This window comes from Haemaphysalis longicornis, unplaced genomic scaffold, assembly GCF_048455015.1.
Source record: "Haemaphysalis longicornis isolate Haplotype H1 unplaced genomic scaffold, Haemaphysalis longicornis Haplotype H1 scaffold_20, whole genome shotgun sequence".
In the NCBI taxonomy this organism is placed as follows: Eukaryota; Metazoa; Arthropoda; class Arachnida; order Ixodida; family Ixodidae; genus Haemaphysalis; species Haemaphysalis longicornis.
Genome location: NW_027526296.1, coordinates 4,420,542 through 4,439,706, shown reverse-complemented (window position 1 = coordinate 4,439,706; position 19,165 = coordinate 4,420,542). Strand labels below are relative to the sequence as shown.

Here is a 19,165-nt window from a genome sequence, read left to right as displayed (position 1 = left end):
AATGCGAAATAAGAATAAAATAAGTAATAAATAGATAAATTATAAATTTTGCTAACATTAAATACAAGTTATGGTACAATCGTGCGTGTTTTTACGGAATACAAGCAGCCGCATCGCTCGTGTAAGCATTCGATATGGCCGCTGTCTTCACCAAAATTTCCGGCTCCTGCAGACAAATTTTCTGTACTAGTTATTCGTGGAAGCATGCTTCGCAAGTTAGCTACACAAGGTAGGCTTTTTGAGCTTAGCGGTGATTTATCTTCCATGCCTGGTGCGCCCGTACCAGTCCTAAATACACAACAGCGGTGGAATTGGGTAATGCCATCGCTTGCTGATCTAGCTTGACTAACAGGTGATACGTGGTGGCTCAGTTTGCTCCTCCTTCGGACAATTTTGTAGCGTCGTTGCGCATTGTTAGAGCATTAAGCATGGGACCAGTATATTAATTTACGCAAACATCATGTTGCAGACTCGCCGAAGTGGGCCGCCTGGAAACTCCTAAATTGGAAGGAAAGTATGACACCGGACAGGTAACTACTCTGCCCCGAATTCTGTCCACCTGCGCGAATCGCGGTTATGCGCTCGCAGTCCATAGGCTGTAGTCTCGCGAGAAGCGCGAAGTTTTCAGCCGTATTTCGTAACTTTTAACTAGTAAAACCGAACGAAACCCCAGCTGGTAAAATCTATGCTGGTAAAATAATGCATGCTTATCAAACTAGTACGAGAGTCCTTTAATGTCAGAACTTCTGCATGTATTCACGTGTGACGTTGATATCGCAGTTAGAAACATCGTGTTTCTGCAGCGACGGCGCTTCGTAATGGCCACTACCGGCTTAAAACTTGTTCGCGCCCCAACTGACATTGTGCAGACGGGTAATTTTTGGAATCAGCATTCATTTCTTCCGCAAGCCTTGCTGGCATGATTGAGAGTGATTTCAGTTGCCCACGTTCGCACTGATAATAGTAAACAAGCACAGGTTGTGTCGGGCGGAAAATTCAGGCCGTGGTGGGGTTACGAGTGAGGCCGCCTGCACTCTTTGGACAGGTCTTCCTGCACCGGATCTTTGGCTACCGTGGAATCACCCTGTTTCCGTGGATGGCCAGAGTATACGACCGTGACGTCCCCAGCAAGAAGAACTCGGAGTAAGTTCTAAAACCTTCCTAACGAACCCGCCCATAAGAAAATGCAACATGAGCTGACGGCCATCTCTGTAAACTGCGTATTGGCATGCTTTTTTTTCTAATCGTCTAAATATAAAGGTATTTCCCTGAATGAAAATTTTGAAATGAAAGCAGATGCCCCTTTCTTTGGCCATATTGGCTCGGGTGCACATCTGTATCCCAAACTTTGGGGCTGCAGCATATGTACGTTTACGGCGTTGAAACTCTGAACCATGGGTGTTACCTAAAGAGTCCTTTTTTTTTTCGTGAAGTTTGGATGCTTTATGAATGGATCAGGGATCGCTGTCCACGTGTGTACGGTTGCAAAGTGCACAGACTCCCGTCAACCACAGCTGGAAACTGCCACGCACAGTATCTGGCCAGTGAATGCATACACGTATTAGATGCGAATGGGCTCATTGTCAATTTTCCAGTGAATCTGAAAAGTGATTGCCAGTGGAAATGTTGCAGGCTGACCGTTACTCGGAAAAGTTGCAAGTCCGGCAAGTAGCGTTGGCAATCACGCCCTGTTGTTCTCTGTTGCAGGGGCTCGGAGGAAGCCAGCGATGGCTTCAACCATGTCGGTCGGGAGGTGAAGGGCAAGACACACACCTACTACCAGGTGCTCATCGACTCCAGAGACTGCCCCTATGTGGTGAGGCTTGGTTACCCAGTTTAGATGAGGCATCATCATAAGGTGGACACGGGTTCGATTGCTGACCGCGGCGGCCGCTTTTCTGATGGAGGCGAAAAGCAAAAACGCCCGTGTGCACCTGATTTCGGTGCACGGTAATTAAGGATCCCCAGGTGGTCCAAATTAATTCGGAGCCCTCCACTACAGCGCGCCTCATTGCCTGCGTCATTGGCGCGTTAAACCTTACAATCAATCAATCATCATAAGGTGCAGAAGAGGGGACTTGCTTGAATGGGAAGCATGTCACATTCAGGCCAGTTTGGAGGGTTTCAAGGGGCCATGAAGACAAAATACAAGTTTGGCTCATTTAAAATATTAGCTGCTTCGGCCTTATAACAATAACACCAAGTTTATCGCAAACTTCAAGCAAATAACCGAGATATTAAGGGGGACACTGGTCTTAAAGACATTTTTGTTATTTTTGAACCAATCTCCTTGAAATTTGCACATGAAGTGTGTTTTAACATCTTGAGCACAAATATGCAGTCAGTTTTCGTCTATATAGTCTAAGTTCAGAGTTGTGCAACATGTTATGTCATTCCATTTCGGGCAGTTTTTAGTTATTTGCTTATGATATACTTGAATAATTTTTGTTCCTTTGTGCCCTCGAAGGACCAGGGAGTGCAACTATACCACAGCACTTATTTTATCACTGTTTGCGCAATTGCTGTAGATTTATTAAATGTCAGGTCATCAATTATCAATGTTTTTGTAAAACAAAATGCATAAAAAATTGTACTAGTATAAAGAAATTCTTAATTTTTGTGGTTTTATTGCACTGTTCAGTTCTTAAGCTTTCGAATGCAGCAAGAATGACGCAAATCTGACCATTACATCTCAAGATTTTGTACCCGACAGTTGACATCATGGGAAAAAAACTGGTTTTGAGAAAACAAGGCACGAAGTTGGAAAACGCAGGGGAAAATGGCCATTTAGCCAACTTCAAATGGCGACAGCTTTGTAAATACTTATGGCACAGCTATAATATTTTGCAGGTACATTCTTTGGGACCTATAGACTGCAAATAAAATTAATACAGAAAATTGATATTTTGGCAAATTTTTGGTCCTCAAGACCAGTGTCCCTCCCCCCTTAAAGAAATGTATAAAGCTGTGGCGACTCCCCAGTTACTTTTAGGGCATTTTTTTTGGCATCACAGGGTCGTGTTTGTGTGAGTGGCGACTGCCGATGTAAACCACCGCCAAGAAACATGGCTGGGCAATTGTAGTTGGGTCTGTAGTGTTCCATCTGATCGTATCAGTTGGATGCTAATGTGCAGTGAACACACTGAAAACAGTGGTTTTAGTGCTGGCCTATATTACATCACTGTAGGGCATAATTTGAAAGCTTTTCAATATATCTTGCATTTTGTTCAGCTAAAAAAATTATCTTTCATGACTGAATAAAGCTGAATGGGTTACAAAAGGCTAGTTGTTTCTAACTGGAAAGAGCTTAATTTTGTCTTCGAGGCCCCTTTAATGCAACGAAGCTGCACGTAGGCTATGAGGCATGTAGTAGTGGAGCACTTGTGATTAATTTTGACCACCTGGGGATTTTCAGCGTGTGTTGAAATCTTGGCGCATGGGCATTTTCATTTTTCGCCTCTGTTAAGAAAACGGCTGCCACGGCTAGGAATCGAACTTGCATCTTTGGGCTCAGCCGCACAATGCCTTAGCCACTTAACCATCGCTACAAGTGCATTCAGGGAACCTAGGTGAGGTATATGGCAGGATGAGTGCTGTGATGTTAAATGCAACAGCAACATTCACATCGCAGTGCTACTGAACACAAGGACTGACAAGAGCTATCATGGCCTTTGACCATTAGTCATGTTCCACTGCAACTTGCAATTCATTTCAGAATGCATCGTATGCTGAAATTAATCGGGACGATGCAAAAGGAAGGAACAACTTAATTTCTGGTGTATGGGTCAGATTAGGTGCTTGTTGATGGCACCCGGCATTTGCAATTCGGAAGGGCTCTGCTTGTGCAAAGCAGTTTGTGGTAGTATGGGTTGCCTCGACCCCCTCTGATTCTTTTCCAAATTGCGATTGGCTGTAGTTTGTTCAGCTGAGCTCTGCAGCATTCTCTAGCAACTTCTTCACGTTTGACACACACTTCCTTATCGAGTGCTGAAACAGGCAGTGCTGAGGGAATATTACTTCTGTAAACTTGCAGCCGGGATTGACCGTGAAAAGCTTTTTGTACAGCTGTGGTTCACAGGATAGCTACACTAGCAGCTATCATCGGTCAGTGGTAAAGAGTGTGCTGCAGCCTTTTTCTAATGGGCATGTTAGTAGGTCCAGGAGGATCATAGGTCACTGGTAACTTTTGAGCAGTTTGTACGGCCATGATGCTACGTCTTGGAGAATGGGTAATCACTAATCAAGTTACTGCACGCACCGTAGTTTTGTGGTCTGAAAAAGTACCTTGTGGTGCTTTATGTTCTGAATAAGGAGAATGTAGTGTTAATTGATGCGAACACTCGCACTGTGGATTACCAGCTAGCCAGTGATTTTACCATTCTGAGACACATGCTGAAAGTGTACAAGTTATGTAGTTACCAGAAAATGTCATCATTGTTCAAGAGACTCCATGGCAGAATAGAAGAATGCTGTTATACCTCTTGCCTGTTGCTTTTCTGACATCTGGTGTCTGATTTGAGAACATTACTGGGATCCATGCAAAACTACCATTTTAGTTAATAATAGCCTACGTGCCTTTTAGCAATAATTTTTGCACATGACTTTGTCTTGTACATGGCAGGTGCTTGCCTTACTCTCATTGTATTCTTTTCCGCACATGCTTGAAGAGCCCCCATCGTTCGTGCATATTATTTTTGCTGTGTTTTCCATGGCCATGTCGATGTGGCCTCTGCCTCCTTAGCAGTGTGATTGCATTGGAGTTCACACAGCAGTTACCAGGGCAGAGCAGCACCTACATGGTCAGTACTTTGGTGGAACAGACCTGAGGGCCTACGGCACGTACCCGGGTTTTTGGCTGCTGCCAGGTCCAGTTGAGAAATTCGGGGAAGCTTGCATTCACGCGCAATACTTGAATGGCGAGGCTGTAGGTGAGCACTGACGGACACATAGTTCAGTTTCATTGTTTATTCCGTAGTCCTAGTCGTCGTCACCGTCGTATGCATTGAAGAAGTCGTCGTCTTCGCGAGTGGTGGATGCTAAGTCACTGGGAAGATGCTGCCTCGCGAAGGGCTCGTCTATGATATTGAGTGCATGCGCATGCCAACACGAAGACTAACCGAGAGGCGCGCGCTGTGACGTGGCTTATTGTTCGACCAGGTGTTGCGACGGTTCCGGTGTGGGTCTTTCTGCGAACGCTTTCCATTTTTGTAGCGGGTATTGCGACAGCTGTGCGATAGCGTTCCTTTCGGGTAGTTTTCTGCAATACTACTGAACTTACGGCCAGTAACAGCAACTCCGCTGTTAAAACATTGCCCGCTCACCTGCTTGCTTCACTGAGAGGGATGTTTGAAGACAAAAATGCTTCAGCAACCACTGCCCCGCAAATGCCCCTCTCTTTCATTTCCGCCCGCATCCTCCCTCTCCCTTCTTCATTATCCTCTCCACTTTGTCCTCCCCACTTCCTCGCCCATGATTCGGACATGAATTGTGTAAATGAGGTATCTCCCTTCCTTCCACATGATTTCCCATTCCTAGCATTCCTCTGTGCCTGTTTCTCTTTCCTATCGATATCAGGTACATGCATTAAGGTGATAAAAGCCATGTGTGCTTCGTTATTTATTCCTCTGCGACACACTCGTGAGTTTCGACTTGCTCTGAGTGAGCCTGTTTCTGTCGAAAGGTAGTGAGTGTTGCTCAAATGGTTAACTGAGCACATCCTTCAAATGTGTGGGAGATCAATCTGGGGGGAACAATTAGGACTTGATTTTGTACCGTGGCTGGTGCTACCTACTGACCCCGTAGCGTTGTTTGTTCTTATTGTTTGGTATCGTGACTCATAAGTGCAGTCACCCCCTGAGTGTACATTCTGTAGAAACTTTGTTTCATAAAAACCCTGCACTTAATTAAACCCTGAAAAATACAATTAAAGCAGTTCCACTCAACATGAAAGCTGTCATAAATGCAGAGCAGTGATTTGCCATATGGGCTGTGGTGCCATTCTTCACTGTTTGCTACCACTCTCACGCTCTTCCCCTCTCTTTCACTCCTCTCTTGACAAATCGAACAGAGGTTGGTTTAATTCAATTCAATTTTCCTGTCGTCGCAGGCTCTCGCGCGCCTTATCCTGGGACAGCTCGCATCCTTTTGTTTGTCTTTTGATTCTTATTGTGCCTGGAACAGCACGAGTGGGAGTTATTTTCTTTTTGTGCTTGCTTTCATCTCGCACATGCTGGAGCCTTTCTGCGCTATTTTGAACATGTCGCTTTTTTTTTTTCTTCGGTGGCCACTTTCTTCACTTACTATCGTAAAAACCAACCCAATGACCATTCCTAACTAAATGGACGTGGGAACTGCCGGTTCACTAGATATACTTTGCCTCAAATGTACGTGCAGTTTTCTTTGCGCTAAATAATGGGGAGATGTATGACCAGTTCCAGCGGTTCCAGGAGTCTCGAACGGTTCTGCTAATATAAACCTTTTGATCAAGTATCTTCATAACTCTTGGCTGAAGTGATGAATCAAGGGACAAGCGGGTATCTTTTCGAAACCTCTGTTTGAGTGTGTGATGCCATGGGACTTAGTTTGAGTCCATGACGCCGCGTGACTGCGGTGGCTAGATAGCATGACTGGGGACAAGCTACGATGGCAGGCCAGGCCCCTAAAGTGCTGTGCACTTAAAAAGTGACCGCATTTCTATTCCCTTTTCTTTTCAGAGGACACAGACAGAGGCCGTAACGTTTCTAGGCAATCAAGATAACAGCCGCTCTCTCTACGCCATCCCAGGTGGGCCTATATCCTCTGTTGGTTCAGCATTTCTAGGTGTAACCACAGTCCCTCGATACTTTTCTGGTCATGAAACTCCCCCATAACGTCATGGGAGAGCTTCGTGCGCTGCTCAAGGAGGCCGCGCCGCGGCGCTAGCGTTGATCGAAGGGCAGCCTGGGAAGTGGTTGGAGGGCGTTCAGCAGGGACTGGACGCCCGCCGCGATATTGCATTCGCTTTAGTTGTCGTGGGCTGCTAAAATGTACTTTTACTTCGCATTTTGTGGGTGCCGAAAAATTTTGTGTGGACAGTCATTCCGTTACTGCATTCCTGCCTGCCAATCTGGCTAGAGAGGAAACGGCAAAGCGGCGCTATTTCACTTGAGCTGCGTGGGAGATAAAAGTGCACCATTCCCGGAAAAAAAGTTAGGGAATTCAGCTTTTATTTACTACATGTCCGCATATGTAGAAAGACATTTTCACTCCAGCTTGCCGAATGCGTCATGAATGGAAATAAATAGCGTGTCGATGTGTGCGCGGACATCTTGGAGAGCATACTCCTGGGCAATTGAACGACTGCTGCAATACAGGATGCACATTGCATTTTGTGGGGACAACAGCAGAAAAGATGTACTTTTTTAAAGTGCTTCCTGCAATTTTATCTCGCAAAAAGAATAATGTTTTGAGGACAGCAGTTCGCTCATAATTCCCAGTGAGTGAAGGTTAAGTCAAGCCAGTGAGAGCTGCAGTGCAGATTTTTTTAAAGCATTATTTTCTCTTTCGGTTTTCTTTGCCTTGGGGGGGGGGGGGGGGGGGGTGCGTTGGTTGCTGTGTAATCAGGCATATTGCCGTACTGTAAAAGGAGCTCTTAAAACGACTGCGTATTTGTTTTGCAGATATGGTTTTCTTTTTTATCACTGGGGTGACTTTTGTTTCGGGGGTTAATAGGCCAGAAATTACTTTGCTATACAAAAGGCCTCGTCAGAATATGCCTGTAACTATGTAAACTATGTTAATATCTTATGTAAAATAACTATATAAAAATGAATATATAAATGTTTGCTGTGAATGAGTTTCTGTGACTGCACGCTTAATGAGCAATTTACAAAGCCAAGAATTATTAAAAAATGCTCGAACTGCTGTTACCATTCTGAATGTGAGTTCTACAACTAACAATTGTTTCCATCAGAAACCAGAGGCACTTGCGGGAGTAATCCCTGTTTGTAGTGTTCAGTAATGCCTGCCAAGGCTTTCAGCGTTTTGAAAAAGTGCACTATGACACGGCACTGCACCTCAATGATGTGTCAAAGGAAAGCATTCAAGAAGCTTAGTCCGAAGGGAGCTAAAGATAAATATATATATATATATTGTCACGTGTTGTATAAGAAAGGGCACACGCAACGGTCGACGACGAGGAAGAAGAAACGGAATCTTCGTCTTCGGATCGCGCGCTGGGCCCGGTCCCTCGGTTCTCGAGCTTTAGGTTAGACCCTTGGCTGTAGCCGTTTGGTCTTTTGTGCCTCATTAAAAACCCCTACCACCCGGAGCACGCATTCACTGTACGCTACACTGACATTTACCTCCCCCCCAGGGGAAGCATCGTCCCGATGCTCGCATGAAGTTGTGGTGAAACAGCGATCCAGTATGGGCGTGTCACGTTCTTGCGAAGTAAGGCTTCATGCGGACGATGTGGACCACTTCCGACCGGCGTTGGCGACGCCGGGATGGAACACCGTCTTCCGGAATCACTGCGTACGTGACGTCACTCAGTTGTTTCAGAACTCTGTAGGGTCCAAAATAGCGTTTCAGAAGTTTTTCGCTTAGCCCTCGACGTCGGATGGGGGTCCACACCCATACATAGTCGCCAGGCTCGAAGGAAGCGTGCCTGTGACAAGCGTTGTAAAGAGAGGAATCCTGCACCTGCTGTTTTCTGATGCGATACCGGGCGAGCTGCCGCGCCTCTTCGGCGCGCTGCGCGATCGCTTGCGCAGTCTCGTCGGCATTTCCGTGGTCGTGTGGGAGCATGGCAGCCAGCATCGTTGTTGCCTCGCGTCCGTACAGGAGAGCGAATGGCGTCATGCGCGTGGTTTCTTGCCGGGCCGTGTTGTAGGCAAACGTCACGTATGCGAGAATTGCGTCCCAATTTTTGTGTTCTAAGTCGACGTACATGCTTAGCATGTCTGCAATGGTTTTGTTCAAGCGCTCGGTCAGGCCGTTCGTCTGTGGGTGGTAGGCCGTAGATTTTCGGTGTGAAGTACCGGTGAGATCCATGATGGCGCGTACCAACGCCGAGTTGAATGCGGTTCCCCTGTCCGTGATCAAAATTTCTGGTGCTCCATGGCGCAGAACAATGTTGTCCATGTAGAATTGAGCCACGTCGAGCGCAGTGCAACGCTGAAGAGCTTTTGTTTCGGTGTATCTGGTAAGGTAATCGGTCGCGACGATTATCCACTTATTTCCCGAAGAGGAGGTTGGGAAGGGGCCCAAAAAGTCTATGCCGATCTGTTGGAAAGGTGTTTTCGGTATTTGTACAGGTTGCAGTAAACCAGCTGGGCGTCCAGGCGGTGTTTTCCGTCGCTGACATTCGCGGCAGGTGCGGATGTAGTGTTTCACTGTCGCAGGAAGCTTCGGCCAGTAGTAGTTCTGCTTGATTCGGGAAGTTGTACGCGCGTAACCAAGGTGACCCGCAGTCGGCTCGTCATGACAGGCCTGTAGTATGTCGCGGCGAAGACACGCAGGGACTACTAAAAGGTAGGCTCTGCCATTTGGACCAAAGTTGCGTTTATAAAGGATATTGTTCCGTAAACAAAAGAACTTTAGGCCACGTGCGAAGAGCTTGGGCTTCCGTGTAGAGCGGCCTTCCAAAAAGTTCACAAGTGGTTGCAGCTCGGTGTCTTGCCTCTGTTGTTTACACAACGTTTGGGCGTCGATTGCTCCCAGAAAAGCCGTGTCGTCTTCATCTTCAGTGCCGGGGCGCTCGACCGGGGCTCGGGACAGGCAGTCTGCATCAGAATGATGTTTTCCTGACTTATAGACTACCGTCAGATCAAACTCCTGAAGTCGCAGGCTCCAGCGGGCTAGGCGACCAGTGGGGTTTTTTAAATTGGCCAACCAACAAAGTGAGTGGTGGTCGCTCACTACCTTGAAGGGACGGCCGTAAAGGTACGGGCGGAATTTCAAGACCGCCCATACAACAGCCAGACATTCCTTCTCGGTGGCCGAATAGTTGGTCTCCGCACGGGACAATGTCCTGCTTGCATACGCAACAACTCTTTCAGCACCGTCTTGCCATTGGGTAAGAACGGCGCCTAGACCTACGTTGCTGGCATCAGTATGAATGGTGGTTGCAGCGTCCTCATCAAAATGGGTGAGTACAGGTGGCTCTTGCAAACGCCGGCGCAGGTCCTCGAAAGAATCGTGCTGCTCATTGGTCCATACGAAGGCGACGTCGTTACGGGTAAGGCAGGTTAGTGGAGCCGCGATGTGTGCGAAATTTTCAATGAAGCGCCGGTAATAAGAACACAGGCCTAGAAATCGCCGCAGGGCCCTTTTGTCCTTGGGCGTCGGGAAATTGGAGATAGCGGCTACCTTTTCAGGGTCGGGTGTGACGCCGGCGTTGCTGACAACGTGGCCGAGGAAACGGAGCTTCTCATAACCAAAATGACACTTTTCCGCTTTCAAGGTAAGACCGGCGGCTCGTACGGCACGAAGTACTGAAGATAGTCGTTTCACGTGTTCTTCAAATGTTGACGAGAAAACGATGACATCATCCAGGTACACGAGGCATGTCTGCCACTTGAGGCCGGACAAGACAGTGTCCATCATTCTCTGGAATGTTGCTGGCGCCGAACACAAACCAAAGGGCAGGACCTTAAACTCGAAAAGACCATCCGGTGTTATGAAGGCGGTCTTCTCGCGGTCGCGCTCATCTACCTCGATCTGCCAATACCCGCTCTTTAAATCCATGGAGGAAAAGTAACGGGCGTGGCGAAGCCGGTCTAGAGAGTCGTCGATTCGGGGCAACGGATAGACGTCTTTTTTGGTCACTTGGTTTAGCTTCCTGTAATCTACGCAAAACCGTAAAGTGCCATCCTTCTTTTTAACCAAAACGACGGGCGACGCCCACGGACTTCGAGATGGCTGAATGACATCGTCTTGCAACATTTGTTCCACTTAGCTACGAATTGCTTCACGTTCCTTGGTAGACACACGATAGGGATTTTGGCGAAGAGGTCTTACTGCGTCATCAGTGATGATACGATGCTTTGTGAGTGGCGTCTGTCGGACCGCAGATGTCGAAGAGAAGCAATCCATAAACTTCATGAGCAGTTCGCGGAGTTCTTGGCGCTGCGTGAACGGCAAGCTGGGGTTGACATCAATCGCGGGAGCGAGACTGCTCTCGCCAGGCGGGGTGCCTTGTAAGGCGAAGCAGTCTTCGTCACCGCCAGGAATGTCCTCGAAAAAGGCGACTGCAGTATGTTTGGCGACGTGTTGGTGCTCATTACTGAAATTTGTCAGCAATAACTCCGCTTTGCCGTCGACTAAGTGCACGACACCTCGGGCAACTGCAACGCCGCGACTGAATAAAAGCGCATCGACACGTTCTGCGATGCCGTCTACAGTGCTTCGCACGTCGCAGTTGACGGATACAAGCATGCAGGAGCGCGGCGGTATGTTGACGTCGTCGTCGATAACCCGCAACAATGAGCGACATTCTTCGCTTTCCGGCAGGCGGGGGCTCGGCGATAAGGTGATTAAGCGCTCGCCCACATCGATGACAGCGTTATATTCTCTTAAAAAGTCCATTCCTAAAATGAGCTCCCGGCAGCACTCTGTCTGCTAGGACCACGAAAGTGCCGACAAAAGTAGCGTCTCCTATGCTGATCCTGCCAGTGCACTTCCCCACCGGCGTCATTAAGTGGCCCCCAGCAGTGCGAATTTGAATCTTAGGCCATGGCGTCTTAACCTTTTTCAACCGATCAGCGAGGGTCAGGCTAATGATCGAGTAATCCGCTCCGGTATCAACAAGGGAAACAACTTCATGTCCATCCAAAGATACGACAAGATCGGCGCTTCCACCATCGGCGATAGTCACTCTCGTCGTCGTGTTTTCCTTCGGCGGCTTCGCATGATTTCGAAGGTCTTGCGGGGTTATGCTATCAGCAACCCTGCCTCCCGGAGTTGCTGCTTCTAGTTTCCCCGCCTGGGCTTGGGGATCTTCCCCTCGGCATATCTGTAGCGTCGCGGCGGCTAAGTGGAGCGTCGTTCCCCGGGGACGGTGATCTATATCGGCGGGACGGCGAGGGCGAGGCATTTCGGCGACCAGCGAGGAAGTCTTCGATTGCAGCAGGTCTTTGCCCGAAGCGAGGCCGGGAAGCAGCAGGAGAAAATCCGGGAAGGCCAACCTCGCGGTACGGGCAACGGCGGTAAACATGGCCTGCTTCGCCACAGTGGTAGCATAGGGGCCGGTTGTCACTGGTACGCCAGAGGTCAGTCTTCCGCACTTGTCCTCGGAATGAATTTCCCGACGGCCAGGGGCGTGTACCGGCGGCCGCTGCCTGGGGACACACGTCGGCTTGAGGCATACAGTTGGGCGCTGGGGCGCTCGCAGGAGGCGGTTGGCGACGCACTGCCGACGCATAGCCTGCTTGGAGCGGCTGTGGCTGTTGTTCCGGGGCTGCAAACGTTAAGGCCTGCCTGATTTCTTGGCGCACGATGTCGACGACTGATGCAGACGCCGGCCCGGGAGGAACGAGTCCGTGCAGCTGCAACTCCTCCCGAACGATAGATCGGACGAGCTGCCGCAGTGATCCATCGGTGGACGCAGCAGTCACCACAGTGCCAGTTGGGCTGGAGGATCTGCCGGCCCCACGGTTGTACTGTCGGCACCGCTCCTGCAGGGCTCGCTCGATGGCTGTCGCCTCTTTGATGAAATCCTTTACAGTACGAGGAGGATTTCGCACGAGGCCAGAGAACAGCTGCTCTTTTACACCGTGCATTAGGTGTCGCAGCTTTTTCGGCTCGGACATATCGGGGTCGGCTCTCCGAAATAGGCGAGCCATGTCCTCCGCGAACATTGCGACCGTTTCGTTGGGCTTTTGAATGCGGGATTCCAGAAGTCGCTGGGCGAGCTCTCGGCGGTCTGTGCAGGCAAACGACTCTAGAAGCTCCCGCCGAAATTCATCCCACGTCGACAATTCACCTCTCGCCTCTCGGTTTTCGTACCAGGTCCTGGCGCCGTCGTCCAGCGAGTAGTACACATGCCCAAGTTTTTGTTGAGGGTTCCACTGGTTGAACGACGCGACACGCTCAAACTGCTCCAGCCAGTCCTCTACGTCTTCGAACGCTTCACCATGGAAGACGGCAGGAGTGCGCGGCTGGTGAAGCGTTACCTGAGAGGCAACTGGTTGCGTCATTACTTGCGGTTGAACCACTTGGCGTCTCGGCGCGTCGCTGGAAAGGAGGCCGTACTCAGGAGACAGGCCGAGTTGGCGGCGGCTAATCCGATGAACCGGGGTGTCAACAAAGCGTGGCCGTACCGGGCTCCCAGGAGGGGTCCTGGACATCAGGTGGTTGTACCCAGCACCTCCACCAGTGTAGCGTACAGTGAATGCGTGCTCCGGGTGGTAGGGGTTTTTAATGAGGCACAAAAGACCAAACGGCTACAGCCAAGGGTCTAACCTAAAGCTCGAGAACCGAGGGACCGGGCCCAGCGCGCGATCCGAAGACGAAGATTCCGTTTCTTCTTCCTCGTCGTCGACCGTTGCGTGTGCCCTTTCTTATACAACACGTGACAATATATATATATATATATATATATTATATTATATTACTGTCCACCCACGAAAATGTTTCCTTTCACACCGCTTCGATATGTCTCACCTGCTTTTCGCATGGGGTTCGGTCAGTCTTAGCAGGTCTCAGAAAATAGTTCCGTATATCACTCACTATATCCACCTCACTGGGGGTTAAAAGAAAATGTCTCGAACCTCGACACCTACAGCATGCAAGCACGGAGCACCACGGCCAAGCTATTTAGGTTTCGACGCACGTGAATTCTCTCTAGATGCGAGCAGTGCCATTTCCAGAGCGCTGCGACAGCCATGCTGTGAAATCGATTTTCAAGGTTGAGGGCTGCAGCTGGGCAAGTCTATGAGGAGCATGGTGGAAGGTCAGGAAAGAATTTACACCATCTTGTAATGCAACTCCCTCTAAACTCTCCCATGCGTGGAGACTTGTGAGAAATCTCTCGGAACCAAATTTAGACACAAGTCGAGTTTTGAGCGTGCCTTCTGCCACATATGGCTTCCCCATTAAGGGCTGCAATTATAAGACTTTCCTGCCAGCTTTGTTTTGTAGCAACAATTGAGGGCACAATTGCCAACAACGCTTTCTATTGAGAAAGTGCCACCAGAGGTGGGTGCAGGTTCTGCAGCGCGCTGCTGCATGCATGGAACAGCGGCGGCCACCCGATGCCCTCTGATCTGCGGTGGCGCCCCTCGCCTTCGTCCCCAAACGAAACTTCGGGGGGAGTTTCATGACCGGAAAAGCATTGAAGGACTCTGGTGTAGCTTTTAGGGGGGGCAGTATAGTGTTTTAATGCTTTAATTGAAATAAAAAACAATTACCAGCTCTGTTCAGGTTAAAACAAGCGTTAACTTTGTCCTAAATTATGTTGCGGGCATCTGCAGGTTATTTGTGCATGGTTGGTGTCAAGGAGTCATGACTGACGTAGTTGTGCTGATTTTAGCTACGATCTGCAGCTTAAAGTAATCTAGGGCGGGTAAGACCACCAACTTATAGGGCATACACAAAAAGAATGCTTTTTTTTTCCGCTTTTGTTATGTGTTGCTGAGTAGGCCATAAGTTTGATTTGCACATTGCTTGGGTTAGGTACAACACTACAGAGGCTGTCTTCAAAAACAAGGAAGCATGAAAGTGTTAATTGTGTGCCAGTGGTAAATGCTGCAGTCTCACAACTAACGCAAGTGCTGCCATTACGAGTGCTGGCCCAATAATCGTAAAACATTCCTTCCCATGCTTTACTGAATAAACCAAGGTTTATTCATTCACTTTTGTGTCTGGAGGGCTGTGATCGTCGGGGCACCCCATCTGGCTTTGCTCTTTAGATGCGTTTGTTTCCCACACTCTGGCCATATAGGGAGCATGGAACATTGTTCACACTTTGACCCTGGGGCACTGCTAGCGGCAACACAACTATCTGGTGGCCACTGAGAGGAAGGTGCCTGTCAAATGACACGCAGTGCCATCCAAGATTATTCCCCTCTCGATTTCCGATGCAGGGCTGGACTATGTCGCCCACGAAGACATCCTGCCGTACACGTCCACCGAAAAGCAGCCCCTGCAGCATGAGCTCTTCGACAAGTTCCTCGTCTGTGAACCGGACAAAGGTGGGTGGGACTCGTGACTCGAGAGGTAGATAGCTGTCTTGGCTTTGCTTACAACTGCTGTAAGTGCATTGCAAGTTGAATCGACAGCGCTGGTTTAACCTGCTTTGTGAAGCACACACCAGGGTTGGCTGTTGTGTTTATTATGGAAAGATTATGTGTAATCAATACCTTGCAGTTTCCCAGTTCACGTATGTATCTAATGTTGCTTCAGATCTGGCGGTTAAATGATAATTTGGTCCCCTTTTGAAGTCAAATCTGCGCAGGAGTAATAGAGTAGGGGCAGCTAGTACCATGGGGACTTGGGCTGGTTCATTCGGTACCGCAGAAATGAAGCGACAGGGGCAGCCAGAGTGAACTGGCTTGCAAGAATTCTTCTGTCCTAGCTGGCAGTGTTTCTTCTGGCCTCCTGACCTTGTTCGTTTTATTTTGTGCTGCCAGATGAAAATAATGTCACATCGCGCTTGAATTGAAGCAGTTGGTGTCTGTCAGTGCACGGCAGTGAAAATTTATGCCTTTATTTTTATGTAATCCGACCAAAAACTCGGGAAGGTAAAAACATGTCGCCCGAAATATGCACAGGTGTGCCACAAGTGACCAGCAAAAGACAGCGATGTTGAGGCTGAAATTGAGCAAGCGGTGGCCCTTACAGCCAAGTGAAAGTGACGTTGCAGCGGACCGCTTGTGCAGAAGCATTTGCACATGCACGGCTGCACTGAGAAGCATGCAGAGCACGACTCAGCTGTGTTTCCAGCCACCTAACTGGACAGCAGACTGAGCTGCCCGATAGTGTGGCAAAGCAGATGCGTGGCATTTGTCAAGCTTCATGCCTCACTGGGAGCAATGCAATCCCTGTGGCGAATAAAGACGTTACTGTTGTGCCCTGGTGAATGCTTGCACCATGCCAAAAGTGCAAGTTCCAGCTGAGCTTGGTTGAAGCGAGTGCAATGCTGATGTGGCTGCCGATGACAGAGCGTAGAAAGAACTGGCGTGGCCTGAAAAGTGGAGGCTTCTCGCCTCTCTCAGAACGGCAGTTCTGCTAAGTTAGGGACTGGCACTGGAGTACCGAGCATCAGCATGCCATTTGTGTAGTAGTTGGGCAGCTCCCATTCTAGGGCGACAGGGACAACAGGGATTGCTCTTGGCTAAGGGCTTGGAATATCCCGAGATAAAGTGTCAGGCAAAGGCAAAGGGTGTGCCCCTTCCCACCCCAGCCATTTATTTACCTGTGGGTGACCCACTGGTGTGTGCAGACCCGCCGTTCTCGGCCAAGGACACGCTGCGGGCGTGGCAGGAGAAGAACCACCCGTGGCTGGAGCTGTCCGACGTGCACCGGGAGACCACCGAGGGCGTGCGCATCACCGTCATCCCCTTCTACATGGGCTGCCGCATCGCCCAGAGCTCCACCGTCTACTGGGTCAGTCTCGGTGGGGCCAAGTTTTGAGCAGCGTGTGCGTGGTGGTTTCTAGGCCCACCATCGTGGGTGTTTTTGTTGTTCCAACTGTGGTGCAATTTGAGGTTACATGCCTTGTCCCCTTTGCGGGAGGGTGAAGCATTTTGCCTAGTGTTGAAACATTGTTGCGCTTTACTGCCCTATCGTGTGATGACAGTGTCACATTGTAAGTGTAAAATCATGGAGGAAAGTAGTGTCAGGCAAAAATTTAGCGCACTTAACAGTTTTCGTGACATACCCCAGGATGTTGGTTTGAGAATGGGCCTCAGTGCTGCACCTCACTGGAGGTGCAATGCATGACTGCAGTCCGAGTGCCATGTTACTAAAAGAGTATATTGGTATTGTTCTTGGGCTTTACAAAAAGTGCCTTGTTGAGGGATGTTGGTTTGTTTAGATCCCCTCATCTCATCTCGTCCCCTGTGCCTGTTATAATACAGCTGGCCCCGTCAGTCCCTGTTCAGTCAGTAGCCCCATCTCTTCCCACTGCAGTGGCGCTACTGCATCCGCCTGGAGAACCTGGGGGAGCTGGCTGTGCAGCTGAGGGAGCGCCACTGGCGCATCTTCAGCCTCTCGGGCACCCTGGAGACCGTCCGAGGGAGGGGCGTCGTCGGCCAGGTCAGTCAGCTCCTTCGAAAAACATCTGCCAGAGCATCCGCTTCGCCGTGCATGCGTTGTTCTCTCGGGACTGTGAAATGAGCGTGAATGACCAAAAACAGGTGACCCACTGAAATTAGCATTCTCAGTTTTCATGTTTTTTGCGAGAATAGCAAATTCAAATTCACGGAGCTTTCAAACATATTGCTGCAGAGAAACTTATTCCACTTACAAAGCTACACTCACAGGGCTGCAAAGGTGCTAAACTGCAGTGCAAAATGATGTCCAGGAGCTCATGTGATGCTAGCCAAGTCCAAGCGTCGTCGTTTTCTACTTCAAAGAGCCCCAAAGCACCTGTGTTTAGTCAGCTTATCTCTCACACCCTATTCATTAGTCTGACACTGCAAGCTATCTGTAACCCAGCCACATGGCAAAAACAAGCAAGCATTGCCCGTGGGTGGGTGTGAATTTCGTGGTTTAAATTCAGGCATATGTGAATTTTTGACTTTGATTACTTTGAAGATAAAAGACCACAAGGTGGGCAACATGTGAGGGGGAAAATGCAAATGTAGGGACGTAAGACTGAATCCCTCAATCTCAGATAGTCCCTTTGAAGCGAAGATTACGTTTACAGTGCGAGCTGAAATGTCTTTGTTTGCACACCTCTACGTTTAAATGGTCAGGAGCAACATGGAGAACTTTGCCTCTCTTGCAGGAGCCCATCCTGTCCAAGTCCCAGCCAGCGTTCCAGTACAGCAGCCATGTGAGCCTACAGGCACCCAGCGGGCACATGTGGTTGGTACTGCTTCCTGTGCACCCTGCTGCTTAGCGTTGGCATTTGTGAGGGCCAGTGGCTGTTCCCAACTTGGCCTCGAAAGTTCTCCCTGGACATGTTAACTAGGCACCCAGCCACTCCCTGCTGCTTGAACCTGCCACATCAACGCCGGGGCTAAGCATGCTGCTGTTGTTTTGAAGGAGGCAAGACGCTGTTGCGGGTGCACCACGCTCCCGAGATCCCTTGCTGGTCTGAACTGATTCGAAGCCGTACACTCCAAATGCTTTGTGTAGCGCTAACATCTGTTTGGGCCCCAAATTTGGATGTGTAAATTTGAAACCAGGGCAACCAAGCACTGCTGCCACGAGGGTTTGCAAGCCACAATGCGCAGAGGCTTCTTGCTTGTTGACCTCTAATCAAACACTGTAGCAGCTTTCACGATGAAGTGAGTGCCAAGGAACTTGTGGAACGTTTCAAGCCCTTGCGTGACAGTAGGAAATCAACTTGCCCTTGGCGTGTTCAGGTCCCAATTTTTAAGCCGTACTGCGTTGTTAAAAGCGGCACATTGTTGCATTTCCGCCATCCCTTCCCCTTCGCAGGGGCACGTTCCGAATGGAGCGGGAAGACGGCTTCACCTTCGACTGCCGCATCCCGCCCTTCTCGCTGGAAAGCAAGCAGGAGCAGAGCCCCCAACCGGCAGCCGTCTAGTCACTGGCCCCAGCCTCCCGACCGGGTCGAACGGAGGTCGCCCTCGTTCCCAGAAGAGCAGGCCGGGGTCGAGCAAGCCCGCACTGGTGCCGGGCCAGGTGGCCTCCCCCTCTGCCCAAGGGGGCTGTGCGAGGAGCCCTCCTGGCCACCCGTAGAACAAAGCAATCTGTGCACTTGTGGTTCAGGAGCGGAAGAGAGCCACACTTGTGCTTCAGACCCCTCAAGGCCATCCTAGGTGACCCATCACTATTGAAGACTCGGCGCACAGGCCGACCAGTTGATGAACATGTCAGTGGCGAGTATCCTCACGGCGTGGCTGCATGCCTTTACGTTTGCTGCAAATTCGTGCACGGTTTTAGGAGCCAGAACTGACGTTTCGTTCTTTGGACAAGGCATGCCATTTGCCGCATGGCTCTGCCGCAAGAAATTGTGACATACAGTAAAGGAGGGTTGTTGTTTCCTGTC

At 49.6% G+C, this 19,165-nt stretch overlaps 2 protein-coding genes across 2 annotated transcripts; one reads left to right on the top strand and one right to left on the bottom strand.

Moving 5' to 3' along the window:
• Positions 1 to 76: 76 nt before the first annotated feature.
• Poldip2 (DNA polymerase delta interacting protein 2) lies at positions 77 to 19,165 on the top strand. Its single transcript, XM_077701068.1, has 10 exons — positions 77 to 229; positions 470 to 530; positions 1,046 to 1,143; positions 1,708 to 1,816; positions 6,714 to 6,783; positions 15,066 to 15,173; positions 16,424 to 16,587; positions 17,113 to 17,238; positions 17,933 to 18,012; positions 18,592 to 19,165. The coding sequence occupies exons 1-10, from the start codon at positions 135 to 137 to the stop codon at positions 18,698 to 18,700; spliced, it is 1,020 nt and encodes a 339-aa protein (XP_077557194.1). The 5' UTR covers positions 77 to 134; the 3' UTR covers positions 18,701 to 19,165.
• Positions 6,896 to 13,178, bottom strand: LOC144172341 (uncharacterized). Its single transcript, XM_077701100.1, has 2 exons — positions 12,308 to 13,178; positions 6,896 to 6,939 (listed from the first exon to the last, which is right to left on the bottom strand). The coding sequence occupies exons 1-2, from the start codon at positions 13,176 to 13,178 to the stop codon at positions 6,896 to 6,898; spliced, it is 915 nt and encodes a 304-aa protein (XP_077557226.1).